At 44.7% G+C, this 15874-nt stretch overlaps 2 protein-coding genes across 4 annotated transcripts in view; one reads left to right on the forward strand and one right to left on the reverse strand.

The window, feature by feature from the left end:
- The window catches only part of LOC143764581 (putative oxidoreductase YteT), a 176996-nt gene that overhangs the window by 12306 nt on the left and 148816 nt on the right, over nucleotides 1–15874 (reverse strand). The window lies entirely within an intron of this gene.
- LOC143764580 (uncharacterized) lies at nucleotides 2679–6264 on the forward strand. The gene is made up of 6 exons (XM_077250281.1): nucleotides 2679–3721; nucleotides 3817–3876; nucleotides 3965–4033; nucleotides 4263–4488; nucleotides 4712–4871; nucleotides 4950–6264. Exons 1-6 carry the CDS (start codon nucleotides 3659–3661, stop codon nucleotides 5539–5541), a joined length of 1170 nt encoding a protein of 389 aa, XP_077106396.1. The 5' UTR covers nucleotides 2679–3658; the 3' UTR covers nucleotides 5542–6264.

Consider the following 15874-nt stretch of genomic DNA (forward strand, 5'->3'; position numbering starts at 1 on the left):
GTTTCCTTTAAGTATGTATATATATATGATTTACAGAAGTAGTTTGCACTTGTTTTTTTCATACAAACTATGTAAAGAAATACATTAGTAATGGAGAAAGATACAGTATATATAATAAAGGTATATAATGCAGAAGTGTGTATGACTGAGATAGATAGATGATATAGATAGATGATAGATAGATAGATGATAGATAGATAGATAGATAGATAGATGACAGATAGATGATAGATAGATATATAGATAGATAATAGATAAATAGATAGATGGATAATAGATATCAGATAGATAATAGATAAATAGATAGATAGATAGATAGATAGATAATAGATAGATAGATGATATAGATAGATAAATAGATAGATAATAGATATCAGATAGATAGATAATAGATAGATAATAGATAGATAGATAATTGATATCAGATAGATAATAGATAAATGGATAGATAACACATTAGACAGGCATTCTCAAGGCTTGAGAAAGGTTCACACTAAGAACCGTAACGTCACCATTATGGGCTATTAAAAGTCAGCCTATCTTTCCGCTGCTGTGCTGTCTCTATGTTTTCTATATATTTGGAGGATTAGTCTTTATCTGGGAGGCTCGACACACTCAATTTTCTGCTTTTTGCTGGTGCTGCTTGCACGTTTTTCCTTTTAGATACACAGATGTATGACAGCTGCTGCTGAGAAAGATTTTGGACCCGTCTCAATTGTGACTGAACCAGCATAGAACGCTCTGAAAATCAGCACACTTTGTACACACATCTTTTTTGACTTATGCCATTTTCACACCAGTTTCGGACAGCTCCATCAAAATGGCTGAAGCTGGGAGGAACTGGGGGTGGCTATCCTCGCCCATCAAAGTCAGTAAAAGAACAAGATTTCTCCTGGCAGAAGGAACATTTCTGGTGAGACACACGACGCAGAGGAGAAGTGCCAAATTTATTAACCCCTTAGTGACGGAGCCAAATTTTTGAAATCTGACCAGTGTCACTTTATGTGCTAATAACTCTGCAACGCTTCAACAAATCCCATTGGTTTTGAGATTGTTTTTTCGAGACACATTATACTTTATGATAATAGTAAATTTAGGTCAATATGTTTTGTGTTTATTTATAAAAAATATTAAAAATTTGAGAAAAATATTAAAAAATTTGCAATTTTCAAAATTTGAATGATTATCCCTTTAATCCAGATGGTCATACCACAGCAAACCATTAATAAATAACATTTCCCACATGTCTGCTTTACATCAGCACCATTTGTAAAATGTTATTTTATTTTGGTAGCATTTTAGGAGGTTTAAAAATGTAGCAGCAATTTTTCATTTTTTCAAGAAAATTTACAAAATTTATTTTTTTAGAGACTTATCCATGTTTGAAGTGACTTTAGGGGTCCTATATATTGGGAAACCCCCCAAAGTTATACCATTTTTAAATCCGCACCCCCTGACCTATTGAAAACTGCAGTCAGGTAGTTTATTAACTCCTCAGGTGCTTTACAGGAATTAATGCAAAGTGGCATGACAGAAATGAAAATGTGTATTTTTATCACCTAAATGTCTCTAACTTCTGAACAGATTACTACAGCCGGCAGACTATTAGGTTGGTATTTGGTCGTGAATTGCCATGGCAAACATCAGGACCACAAAATCATGATCTGAGGGCACCAATTTGGATAAAGAGGAAGCCCCCACACTCTGTTAACCATTTATAATGATGTAGTCACTATTGACAGCAGCATCTAAGGGGTTAAACAGATATGGATGGTGCAAACACTGATCGTGGCTGATACAGCAAGTTGTCAGCTATAGTGTACAGCTGACAGATGCTGGATTGTCACCTGTATGGGGAGGCTATTCTCTTATATGTCAGGTCAGTTAAAAGACGTATTGGCTGTCACTAAGGGGTTAAATAACGTACACCTCATAATGAATTATTTCTGCACGCCCCTCACTTAGACTGGAATAAGAAATGGTGGGGGTCTTTGTGTTGTCTGTAGGAGTCTATATGAGAACGTTTTCGTCCTTCCTCCACCACCAGCAGCCCATCAGCTAATGTGATTATGACTGTGATGTAAAGTATTAATTACAGAATCACTGCAGACCTGTAAAGCACACAATTAGGGAAAAAACACAGGAATGAGTTACTACAACGGCTACTCATGGCTTGTAAGTAAACTGCACCTCACACTGATAGAATGTGAGAAGAGCGATGGATTACAGAGTGAAGTGTGATATATGTGATGCAGTAACCCCTGTAACAGGTAGGGGGCGCTGCATGGTCTCCCCGGGATGTGCACGGAGTTGTATTGAAGCCGTGAGAATTGACCTGCAGTGATGTCAGGATCACGTGACCAGTCCATGTGATCCATTACTGTGGGTGTGGTTACAGGTACATAACGTGACCAGAGTGTGGGTCACATGTTCCTGTGTGGTTCCAGTGTTTGGACCTGAAGGGTCCAAGGGCAAAATCCCTGAGGGAGTTCCTGAGGGCTCGGTGTGTTCCTGTGTTGGAAGCCTGGGAGGAGGCTTCCTGGAAAGCACCTGCTGGCCTGGGATCGTCCTAGGAATGACTAGGATCCCGGAGCAGTGCACAGTGGAACTGGGGAAGCTACAATCCTTCAGTGGCTCTGGACTGACTAGTGTGTGCCGGCCAGGCAAGTTGGTGATCCCTGTAAGGCTAGGTTCACATTGCGCTAGGTGAGTCCGTCTAACGGACACGTTTTTAAGTAGTGAAAACGCAATATAACGCACATACTAACGCGCCCATAGACTTGCATTGTCTGACGCCTCGTGACGCATGCCAAATTTGGCATGCGTTAGTCACATAACGTTTTTTTCTGACGGACCTTGGAACGCGGCTTGCAGCGTTTTTGGGTCCGGCCAAGCTAACGCAATACTAACGGAAGCGTTAATTCTGCCATTGATGTCTATTGCAAACGCAGCCAGACGCAAATCTTGATAAATTTCAAAAAAGAACCATACGTTTTAATAGCGTTTGAGGGATGTCCATGTGGTCATGTGACAGGAAACAGGATTTCGGCCATCCTGAGGCCTGCTGCACACCAGAGAAAAAGTGTCTTGCAAAAGATCACAGGAAATGTAAGTACATTTGTATATATATATATAGATATATATATATACTAGATGGTGGCCCGATAATGCATTGGGTATTCTAGAATATGCATGTCCACGTAGTATATTGCCCAGCCATGTAGCATGTAGTATATTGCCCAGCTACGTAGTATATTGCCCAGTGACGTAGTATACATCACAGAGCCACGTAGTGTATTGCACAGTGAAGTAGTATACAGCACCCAGCGACGTAGTATACAGAACCCAGTCACGTAGTATATTGCACAGCGACGTTTGTCACAGTACCCTGTGTGAGCGGTGAGCAGAGGGGTGTATGCGGGCGCCGGGCAGTGAGTGCGGGGCGGCCCTTTTTTTTCTGACTGTGCGCGTCGCTGATTGGCCGCGGCAGCCATGACAGGCAGCTGCCGAGGCCAATCAGCGAATTAATACCGTGACAGAAGGACAGAAAGACGGAAGTTCCCTAGACAATTATATAGTAGATATCTCTGTATACATCATGGGAGTCTGTATTGTACGACGGATGTGTGTGTACTAAAAATGTATTGCTTTGTTGCAGATGTCGGATAGTGAGGGAAGCAGCAGCAGCAGCAGCGTGTCTGCGGTTTTTTCTTCTCAGTCGGTAGGCTTGCACTTTAAAAAACCACTAAAATTTGTGTGAAAATTCAGTGTATTAAGCTATATATATATGTATAATCATGTTTCTATTGCAAATAGGAGTCTTCGGAGCCCGAGGCTGCTAGGCCCCCCCCAAAAAAACAGGCAAAACCAACAAAGGTACATAGCAGACATTTTTAAGTTTTTGCAAACATAAATTTATTGATCAAAGAAATGTAATTTTTTTTTCCATTTACATACACAATAGGTTGTGGCACACGGAGGACACAAGAGGAAGAAGGTTCCTCGCCGTCTGTCGTCTCCACAACTGCCAGTGGTAAATATAAAACTAGAAATGTATCTACAATCTATCTATTCACTTTCTATCTGCTATATCTATAAACTATCTATCCACTATCTCTCTCTCTCTATCTTTCGCTGTATCTATCTATGTATCTATCTATCTATGTATCTAGCTATGTATCTATCTATCTCTGTATCTATCTATCTATCTCTGTATCTATCTATAATTGAACCTTTCAACATTACGCTTTGTGTTTACATAGTCCAAGTCAGCGAGCCAAAAAAAAAAAAGGATTGTGGTTGATGAAGAGCCGTTGACCATTCACAATGAGACACTGATCAACCTTGTGGAAGCCAACCCCTCAATATGGGACCAAAGCGACAGCTCCCACCATGACATAGTAAAGAACCGGAAGTTGTGGGATCAAATTATCTCTCACTTCGATCCTCGATACATGGAGAAGTCGTCAACCTCAAAGAAAAAAATTGGTAAATATTGGTGATGTTAAATTGTCTACTATCTATCTCTGAACTATCAACTACCTATACACTAAACTATATCTCTATCATCTATAATTACTATCTATCAACTATCTATCTACTAGCTATATATCAACTATCTTAACTAACTATACACAATTTTTAAACTATCAAAATAAGAACTGTCTACTAATATATATATATATTTTTTACCTTTTTTTAAAAATTACAGCGGATGCGGTCCATACCCGTTGGAAATCAATAAGGGACCGCTTTGTCCGTGACTACCGGAATAGTCAAAATCCACCAAGTGGATCAGGTGCCAAACGGGTGACCCCGTATGTGCATTACGAGCAATTGCTCTTTCTTCAAAAAACAGTGTCTCAGCGCTCGTAAGTACAAATTAGTCTGCGTGCGTGACAAAATTGTTTAAAAATTAAAGCTAAATATATATATTTTTTTGGTTCCAGCACGATATGCAGTACCGCCGCGCCTAGACAGGCAGAAGAACTGGAGCCATCTCCACTGGAACCAAGTCAGCTGACGGGCACTGAAGACGTCTCTGTCATCAGCGAGCCACGATCTGGGGAGAGAAGCACTGTGGCTTCAGGTGTGAGTGCCCGGTTGCAATCAGTGCGTGGACGCAAGCGAGCTTCACAAAAAGATGAAGCTGATGCCATTATTGTCGATGGACTTCAGCGGGTTGAGGACATGTGTCGGAGTGAACTGAAAGACCTGAGGCGGGAAATTACCGACTTACAATCTCGCGAGTCTGTATATTCTGCAAATGAGTGGAAGCTACTTTTTTTGTCCTATGTTCCCGTAGCACAAAATATCCCGGCACACAGAAACCTTTTGTTTCGGCAAAGACTGAATGACCTTCTTGAGGAATTTGTGGGACCCCAGGAGCCAGCTCCATCGAGAACCAGAAGCATAGACATGCCGGCCTACAACCCTCAATATAGAGCCCGGTGTGAAACGAGCATGGAACATCAGAGACAAAGTAGCAGTCCATCATACACCTGGGCAGACAATACGCCCGCGCAATACCAGAGTCTGTAGTACAGCTCAGTGTCCCCAGCCAGGTGCAAACTGTGTTTCACGTTCTTTGGTTTATTGTTTTTTTACCACCCAATTTCGTGTGTGTTTTTTTACATCCCTATGGGATATCATATGTAACAAGTTCACAACTGTTCTTTCATAAAAATTCAGAAACTTAAGTAAACTGTTTAAAATCTGATTCTTGTATGACTGTGAACACAACATAACAGTAATGTAACATTTTACAAGACATATTTTACAAGACATATGGGAAATAAAAAAAAAAACAAAAAACAAAAAACACATCAGGACACAGCTTCAGACTTGAAATAAATTTTACACGTGTCTGTCTTGCCATGGAACATGCCCCTCATGTATGAAGTACTGTGCAAATTGGTCACGGATCCTCATTATTTGTGCTGCAGACCGAACAGCAGTAGATTCAATGCTCATGAGGTTCGACTCACATTCATCGGGGTCAACCACCTGGGGTTCATGTCTGGCCACAAAATTATGCAGACAGATGCATGCCTTCACAACACGGTCCACATTTTCTGGTTGCAGTTGCATGCACGTTAGTAGAATTCGCCATTTTAATGTCAAAATCCCAAAGGCGCACTCCACATAACGTCTTGCCCGGCTCAAGCGATAATTAAAAATGCGCTTGGTGGAGTTCAGACTGCGGCTTGAGTACGGTTTGAGGAGATTTTGCCCAAGTTGGAATGCCTCATCACCAACTAAAACAAAGGGCAAACTTGGGTCTTCGGTCCCCGGTAGAGGTCGTGATGAGGGCAAGTTAAAATTGTTGCTATACAAACATCTCCCCATGTTGGAGTCTCTGAAGACTCTTGAATCGTTAGTACGGCCATACGCACCAATATCCACAGCTACAAACCGGTATCTTGCATCCGCAATAGCCATCAAGATTATCGAGAAGTATTTTTTATAATTATAGTACAGGGACCCACTATGCGCTGGTTTCTGAATCCGTATGTGCTTGCCGTCCACGGCACCAATACAATTGGGGAAATTAGCCACATCCTCGAACTGTTGGGAAATCGCTAGCCACATTTCTGATGTTGGGGTTGGTAGCACAAGTGGTTGCAAGTTGTTCCAAATGGCATCACAAGTTTCCCGAACCAGTTGGCAAATTGTTGACTTCCCCAGTCTAAATTGGTAATGCAGTGACGCAAAAGATTCTCCGGTAGCCAGATATCTGTCGGCATTGAAAAAGAAAAAAAAAATGTTTAGGATTTTTAAGGACAACTAAAAGGCTACATAAATAGAATATACAATTGCTAAATGACCATTATGCCCCACGATACCTAGATCTAGTCTTTGTCAATAGAATGAGAAAAAATTTTATAATTACCTCACAGTCACTACTAATCGTTCCTCCGCACAGATGCTTTCACGGAAAGTGCTGCGCTGATGATGTATCTCATCCTTCACATGTGAAAGCAGAACATCAAAGGTCTCAATGGACATCCGTAGATAGCGTTGGAATTTTGAAGGGTGATCCCGAAGCTGAAGATACAGGGTGTGAAAGGCACCATAAGTACTCCGCAAGAAATTCACTTCGTGGATCCAATATCTCCTTTGCGAACTACGCTTTCTCTGGCGAAGTCGCAACCGCATCAAGCGAAATCGAACCAGCTCAGACACAAACATCTTGCTAGCAGAAGTTCACTCAATGCTTTCAAAATGGAGAATGAGTCTGCACCTACACCCCGACGAGGACAAAAGGAGAAAAAAAAAAAAAACTTTATTGACAGTGACAAACGCAGACAAACGGATACATCGCGAACGGACATCAAAATGAGGAAAACGCTGTCAAAAGCGTTAACGCAAGCGTTAACGTGAAGCCGATTTTTCTACAAATTTGATCCTTTTCTGTACATGCGTTTAACGGATCCGTTTAACGCCATGTACTTGACGCAATGTGAACCTAGCCTAAGGCAGCTTACCCGGAGGTGCGGACTGGCAAGGAGTCAGCAGGTGGAGCCGGAGCTCCCGTCAGGTACGATACAGGCCGGTAGTGCTTGTGAAGTTCTATGAACTGCGTGGTCTCCCTTGGGAACTGGTTAAGGGAGTACCAGCGTGTTTAGAGACGACAACCCGGAGTCACATGTGCTGTCTGTGACTTGGGACGTTGGTGAAGTGTACGGCGTACGGACACCCTGGTAACTGGGCGAAGTGAGAGGCCCAGCACGTTAGTGTCCGTGAGGCAAAGCCGTACACTGAAGTGTTTGAAGATGCAAGTTAATATCACCAGTTGGTGCCTGTTGTGTTTCATGTTTTGAACTGTGCGTAACCCGGTTTATGAGGCTTAATAAACCGCATGGACTGCTTTGTTTTATAAACCCGTGCCCGTGTGCTTGAATATCGTGGCCAAGGGAGTGTCCCCCAACACTCTCAGTAAGAGAAACCTTACAATTGGTGGAGAATTTTGGCAACAATCCCGCTAGCACACGTGGAGTTAATTGCTGTGGCAGAGCCACGAAGGTGACAAGCGTCTGCTGTGACTCGGCGGGGTCACGAAGGTGACAAGCGGCAGCGGTGGAGTCGTGCAGAGCCGTGTGGAGAGTAGCCGTGGTTGCAGCGAGAGGTTCCACAGCAGGCGGAGCTGCAGTGACTTGTGGTTGGCAGCACCTGGAGGTGCCGGTTGTGTGTGACTGCAGCGGGAGCTGTGGCGGTACCAGCAGGAGCTGGTGAAAGTGACAGAGAAAAAAAAAAAAAATTTCTCTCTTTGTGCAGACTCTTAAAGGGCCAGTACAAGCCCAGAGACATTGGGGTGTACTGTGTGAACTGGGGCCTGAGTACCGTGGGGGAGTCCACGGGGTGTATCCCAGGGAGGGGATTATCCCTAATAGTGAGCGGTGGCCCAAACGGGGATGGTTGCCCAAAAGGGGGCGGAGACCCGAAAAGGGGCGGTAACCCGAATAGGGATAATGGCCCAAAAAGGGGTGGAATCCCGAAGGGGGGCTGAATCTCGAACCGGGGTGGTATCAAAAAGCGGAGCACTTGCCCAGAAAGGGGGCGGAGCCAAAAAAGGGGCGGCAATCAGTGAGGTGTCACGACTGTGTCCTTTTTGGCTGGATGGAAAGTGTGTGCAAGGGTTGATAGACCCGGGGAGAGAAGCGTCGGTGCTGGGAACCCGTCCAGGAGATTCTGTGTCACCTGGCGACACTGAATATCTCCAGGTAGCCACTATCTACATTGTCGCAGCGGAGGTTTCCACATACCATGAGGTGGTTGTAGACCCGATCTTGCCGTATCCTATGGTAATAGGACAAGATTTGGTAGCACTGTGGGAAAAGGCTGAAGTGTTTGTGGATATAATGTGGATGTCAGTTAGTAAGGTTGAGAAGGCAGGCCTGACCAGAGGGAAAGGTTCGACTGCCCAACTAACTGACCTGACGTCACTTGAAGTGTGCCACAATACGACTGGTAGTGGTCTGCTGGATAAAACACGTGGAGCTGACACCCAGACAGAGAGTGACTTGCAGGGTCATCAGACTGTGGGGTGTGACACAGATTCTGGGGGTGACTGTGACAAGTCATGGCCAGTAACAAACGCATATGCCCTGGTGACAGGTGGAGGACGGGGTCCAGGACCTGTGCTGACGGGTGGAGGACGGGGTCTAGGACCTATGGTGACAGGTGGAGGACGGGGTCCAGGACCTGTGCTGACGGGTGGAGGACGGGGTCCAGGACCTGTGGTGACGATTGGTGGCGACTCCCATTCAGACGGTGACGCCAGTGGAAAAGAGTGTAATAAGGTTGACTCAGGCAATTCTTCCTCCCGTCGACGGAGACGTAAAAGAGCCAAAGGGGCTGAACCCGTTGCTCCGTGTGGGGAATTGACGGAAGATGCTGAGGACCTGGGGTGTATGAAGTACTCTGTAGTCCCAGGGAAAAGGGACGAACCTAATGACGTCACCGCTGAGACCCAAGGGAGGGCCGACCCTGACAGTGCAGTGTCGGAGGGTGCGGAAGTGGAGGAGGCCACCAAGGAGATGGTGCCGGAAGTGAATACCTCCTCAAGTGATGGATGTTTCACCAGTCCGGAGGATGGGAGAAGCGAGATGGAATTGGTTATAGAGACGGTGAACGACCATGTCGAACGAGAAAGGGTCCTGAGACAAGCGGCTGAGCGCAGAGTGGATGAGCTGGAGAAGGAAGTCTCTGAGCTCAGAGGCCACCTGTTCAGATGGCAAAGTGTGTATCAGACCCTAAAGGAAGACATTGTAGTGCTTAGAGAAGCACTAAAAGGCCCTCTACACGGAAAAGAGGTGATGGTTGCAGACTTCTCGTGCCAGTACCAGAGTGGTAATGAGAGTAAAGCTGAAGAGGAGTTGGCGCTAAAAGCAGAACAAGATGGTCACCCGGTTGTGACAGGTGTCTTGATGGAAAGGTCCATGGCAAGGCAGGAGCCATCTGTTCTTGAAGGAAGTGAGACTCCGCTCTTCAAGTGCGTGATAGATGTACCCGTAGAGGCGCAAGATGCATGTACCCGCGAGGGTGTGCATGAGGCCTTTAAAAAGGCAGTGGAAGCGTCTAGTGTGCACTGGGCACTGGAGATGAAACAGTTGGTGGTACTGTCTACTAAGGAAGTCACAGTGAAGAGGGTGGCTGTCCTGAGGGACATGCACCTACGGTGCCTCCGCACGAAGCAGAGGGTCCTGTGGGAGAATGGTGAGGCCACTCGTTGTTTGGAGCAAGCCAGGAAAGCTCAAAGTCGTCTGGGCTTGGTAGAGGACACAGTCCAAGTGCCCAGAGCTCTGGTAGCGAAGCTTATTGGCCGATTTGGAAAAGCGATGCAGGAGATGGTGGATGTGTCAGGTGTGAAGAGACTGAGGATTCCGGCTGAAGACAAGGCCCAGGTGGGTGAAGATGGAATGGTGTCATTCCTGGTTGTCGGGTCCAAGGAGAGTCTAGCGAATATCCGGATGCTCCTGAAGTATCGCGTGGCCTTCCTGAGAGAAATAGAGCAGCTGAGACTGTACAGACGGCAGGTCAATAAACAGCTGCAGAACACAAGGTGGCAGCCGCCTTCTTCCCAACGAAAAGGAAACAAAAAGGACATGTACAGTAGTAGACGTAGTGATGGAGGGTCAGACTCTGATCAGTTGCTAGTCTCGACTGTAAGTGGGACTAATGTCCGTACCAACCGTGGGTGGCGACCCTGGAGAGAAAGGTCGAGTAAAGAGACAAACTTGACTGGAGGTTTGGTGTCACGGACAGACTGCGGCTTAAGGGCCGAAGCTCAGGGCCTACGTGTTGACCGCTGGGGGCGGGGTAAACTCAACAACTGGATGGGTCTGTGTGCTCAAAACCGACTGAGACGGTTCTCTCGACAGGTAGGGCAAGGCAACGTGCATGACATATCCCGTGATCCCACGTGTATGACAGGTGTTCAACCCTACAGGTGTGAACAGAGGGGGGGGATATGTGATATATGTGAGGCAGTAACCCCTGTAACAGGTAGGGGGCGCTGCATGGTCTCCCCGGGATGTGCACGGAGTTGTATTGAAGCCGTGAGAATTGACCTGCAGTGATGTCAGGATCACGTGACCAGTCCATGTGATCCATTACTGTGGGTGTGGTTACAGGTACATAACGTGACCAGAGTGTGGGTCACATGTTCCTGTGTGGTTCCAGTGTTTGGACCTGAAGGGTCCAAGGGCAAAATCCCTGAGGGAGTTCCTGAGGGCTCGGTGTGTTCCTGTGTTGGAAGCCTGGGAGGAGGCTTCCTGGAAAGCACCTGCTGGCCTGGGATCGTCCTAGGAATGACTAGGATCCCGGAGCAGTGCACAGTGGAACTGGGGAAGCTACAATCCTTCAGTGGCTCTGGACTGACTAGTGTGTGCCGGCCAGGCAAGTTGGTGATCCCTGTAAGGCAGCTTACCCGGAGGTGCGGACTGGCAAGGAGTCAGCAGGTGGAGCCGGAGCTCCCGTCAGGTACGATACAGGCCGGTAGTGCTTGTGAAGTTCTATGAACTGCGTGGTCTCCCTTGGGAACTGGTTAAGGGAGTACCAGCGTGTTTAGAGACGACAACCCGGAGTCACATGTGCTGTCTGTGACTTGGGACGTTGGTGAAGTGTACGGCGTACGGACACCCTGGTAACTGGGCGAAGTGAGAGGCCCAGCACGTTAGTGTCCGTGAGGCAAAGCCGTACACTGAAGTGTTTGAAGATGCAAGTTAATATCACCAGTTGGTGCCTGTTGTGTTTCATGTTTTGAACTGTGCGTAACCCGGTTTATGAGGCTTAATAAACCGCATGGACTGCTTTGTTTTATAAACCTGTGCCCGTGTGCTTGAATATCGTGGCCAAGTGAGTGTCCCCCAACACTCTCAGTAAGAGAAACCTTACAGAAGCAAATAATAAAGAATACTTAAAGGGAATTTATCAGTAGGATCAACCCTCTTAAGCTTTCTATGTGAGCATATAGGTCATAAGAAGCTGAATAAAAATGACACCTTAATATCTGAGATCCAAAGATTTATTCTTAAGAAATCCATGTTTTTCTTAATATGTAAATGAGCTGTTAAGATCTATGGGCAGGGCATAGATCTCTCTGAGAATCTGCCTCAAAGGATCATTGTAAATAAAAAAGAGAGTTACTTTGTATGTTTTATTCTGCAAAGATGCTGAAATTCGGAGGAAAACATAATAGAGGACGTGGCTGGAGACAAGGGGACTGGCCCAAGAGGCAGATTCCCTCTGACTTCGCCCCGCCTGCTAGATAGATTGACAGGTCTCTCTCTCTATACATAATCGAGACCTGTGAATCTATCCGAGTGGGCAGAGCAAAGCTGGTGGGGAACCGGTGTCTTGGACCAGTCCCCTTGTCTTCGGCCGCACCCTATGTTATGTTTTCCATGTCAGTAATGAAGGGGCGGCCTCTGATTCATGCAGCAAAATCGGCTGTCAGGTTCTCTTTAAGGAGTCATCACTGGGAAAGTGGAGCCATTACACATTTCTCATTACACTGTGCTGTCTATGTGATGTCCGCGCGTCCCAGCCCCTCCAGAGTGAGAAATCCTCTTTATAGCCCTTTAATTTGTTCAGAAAATAAGCTCTGCAACCATTCCACCATGTCTGATCCCACCCTAACAAACCCTGCCTCAGATTTCTTATCCTCTGGATGCTAATAGTGAAAATTCCCATTAAATGACATCAAGCACAGATCTTGCAAAGTGAGAAAATAATAGAGAAAACAAATTTAAGATTTTACAACTTTTATTTATATAATGAATAAGATCCTTTTCCCCAGACCAGAAGACCCAAGAGCTAATAACTTGATTCTCCACTTTACCACTAGATGTCACTAGAAGGCTATAATCAAAAGCTCCAGTGTAATGATTATTCCAGAAAATGCACCAGAGGAGCCAAGAAAATAAATAGCGCAAGCATGTCCAATGCACGTTATGCTATAAAGAAAGTTCATATTCTTATCAATCATTAAATGCATGGGGTCAGTAACTGCAAGGGACCTTGTAAGAGGGGCGGGAATATGTCTTGCTCTGTACCACTAGGCTCTGCGCAAGAGGACTGGCAAAAAAAGAGGCAGTGCCAGTGTGGGAGATAGGTGTAATGTCCTGTCAGAGTGGGTAGGAACATAAGGGACGAGTGGGGGAGTGAGTGTGGTAAGGAGCATTGGACCACATTCAAGTTTGTTCCGGATTCAATGCATAATGATTAGAGTAAGTTGATACGTGACAGTATTTTGGCAGAATTGTCAAAACAACAACATATAAAGTATGCCGCAGAACTGAAGATCCTCAGCATAAAGAGGAACTGTCACAGGTGATAAGTGTCCAGTTTTTGTTCTTATTTTATTCCCGCTGTTCGTCTGACTATACCGGTTTTTTGTTTTTTTTAAATTCACCATATCATTCCATAGATAATGCCCATTTATGGTCTTCCACGGGGGTGTGGCTCACAGGATCCTCTGGGGCGTGTCCCTAGGTTGCGCTGCATAATTACCCTGTGTGCTACACCCCCTGAGAATATACCATAAAAAGCAGCGCTAAATAAAAAGGTCACATATTTCTAGAACTATATAGTGGATTTAAAAAGAAAAAAAACACCTGACTAATCAGGGAAGCAGCGAGAACAAAGCAAGAGCTAAAACTGGATACCTGTGACTTGGCAACAGGTCGTCTATAAAGGGGTCATCCCATATAATATATTTATGGCATACCAGGGACCTGCTTCTCTCTTGAGATTGGGGCCAAGTCCTGCAATTCTAGGCATAGAGTGTGGGCTATGATGCATGAATTTCAAAAATTGACAATCACAACTTATTAGCAAGTTTCAGGATTCTGAAATAAATGGATAGAGGGCGTCATGGATGTGTGGCCACCTCTCCATTCCGGGTGGTATGAGATGGAGCCGAGTTCTTGAGATTAATGGAGATTTTTTTTCTGAATGAAATTTTGCACGGTACTAGAATTCGTTGTGTAATTTGGGTGCAATGTAATAATTTTGCAGGACCTGAATATCTGTTATGCCAGATACTTGAGGGGAAAGGAGTTGGGCGGGCCTATGGGCTTCAGGTGTCGGTGCCTAGCCAGTTTATATAGAGAGTGGGCTAGGCTACCAAACTGAATGTTGTCCGCTTCCAGTAGACCCCCATATTCTTATTGACTGGTGGGCTTCTCAATAATCACTTCCGTATCCTCTTCTCCAAAAACCTAAATTGTCCTACAATCACTAGTAATAATGACTTTTCTTTCAATTAGTTCACAGCGTTAATATGACACCCAATAGGAACTGCAAAAAAATAAAAAGGTGCCTAATTATAATGTAGAAAGTCAATGAGATAAGAAGAGAATTTCCATTATTTATTCCTCATCTCCTGGTCTGGGGTCAGGAAGGAATAAAAAAGGGAATTAAGATTAGAAAAGCAATTGAGGCAATTTGCTGACACAATAGAGGACTATACTGGGCTTCCAGCTGCTGGGCGGCCGGTCTCTAGCATTACTGGCTTTCACAGACATTGTGTTTACCCCGGATTATAACTTCTACAGGTTCAAAGGAAAAGTTCATTACTCTAGATGAGTAAAGTTTCACTTCGACTACAAGACTGCATGTAGGAACCTTCATTTCCGGATAATCATGCAATGCAAACAGGCTGCTGATCACCCGACAAACGAGCAAAACACTTGTTCGTCAGGTGAAATGATCTTTGGAGATCATCCTCGACAGCACATCTTCCTGTGTAAACAGGACTCGCGCAATCCATTACAAATCTATTACAGATTGTTCAGTGTGGAACCAGGAACAGATTGTTCAGTGTGCATGGTTTAGCGCAGGCTGCCCATGTAAACACGCAATTAAATGTCAGTTCACGTAAACAAACATTTAGGATATTTTGTTAAAGAGCATTTGTCGATAATAATGCAGTGTAAACAGGCTGCTGATCACCCGATGCGACATGTTTGTTTGTTGGGTGAAATGATATTTTGGCTGGCTTAAAAGAAAAACGTTGCTCTCGGCAGCACATGTGCTGCTGAGAACAATAACAACCTACCTATATGCACAGAACAATCTATCAGTGATCGTTCTGTATGTATCAAAGGTGGTTGGACTTTTAACGGGCAAGTAAACAACCGCCGGTTGGCAAACATGCAGCATCGTATATTGTCAATTTCATGTGTTCCTTCCTTTCATCTAGGAAAAAACGAGAGAAAAGTAGCCCCTGACCAGCAGTGTTGGAAGAGGTTTTTCGATCCAGCAAAGCGAAAAAATTCTTTATTGAGACTTCATTAAAAAATAGTAGCCTGACCTGCAGGACCAGGCTACACAGAGTTTTCTTGTAGTCTGTTACCATGGGGACACTTAGGCATGCACAGGGGCTGTGCAATGATTTTTTTTTCCAGATCACAGTCTTTATTAAAATAAAAATAAATAATCTTGCAATTTCAACACCGGCCAATGAGGCTATTCTAGACTCATATTTCCTGTTGTTTCAGAAAATGCACATGTACATTAGCAGCAATTTACTGATCTCTTGTAGTGAAGCAGTAAATGAGCGTGTGCAAACGTCACTGGGAAGGGAGGGGGAGAAGGTGAGCTATGACCGACTTGTGATTGGTGGATCCTGTGTTATCAGCTGTGCATAGAGTCAATGTAATCCTGTCTCTGATGATATGGAAAGAGCTGAAAACGGAAGGGACAGGAAGTATGAATCTAAGATAACTCTAGTGGGCAGAATGAAAATGACAAGATTACTAATTTTGTAATAATAATAATAATATGAACAATAGACTTTGTCAACCAGTTTTAAAGAATGCATTCCCTTTAATAGATTGTAAGAAGGAAACACCTAACTTAATGTAGG

The sequence above is a fragment of the Ranitomeya variabilis genome, chromosome 4, assembly GCF_051348905.1.
Source record: "Ranitomeya variabilis isolate aRanVar5 chromosome 4, aRanVar5.hap1, whole genome shotgun sequence".
In the NCBI taxonomy this organism is placed as follows: Eukaryota; Metazoa; Chordata; class Amphibia; order Anura; family Dendrobatidae; genus Ranitomeya; species Ranitomeya variabilis.

Bases quoted from the DNA above. Each gene is read 5' to 3' on its own strand.
- LOC143764580 (XM_077250281.1), top strand. From the start codon at position 3,659: ATGTCGGATAGTGAGGGAAGCAGCAGCAGCAGCAGCGTGTCTGCGGTT. The intron at 3,722-3,816 runs GTAGGCTTGCAC...TATTGCAAATAG, and splicing joins CGGTTTTTTCTTCTCAGTCG to GAGTCTTCGGAGCCCGAGGC. The intron at 3,877-3,964 runs GTACATAGCAGA...CATACACAATAG, and splicing joins AACAGGCAAAACCAACAAAG to GTTGTGGCACACGGAGGACA.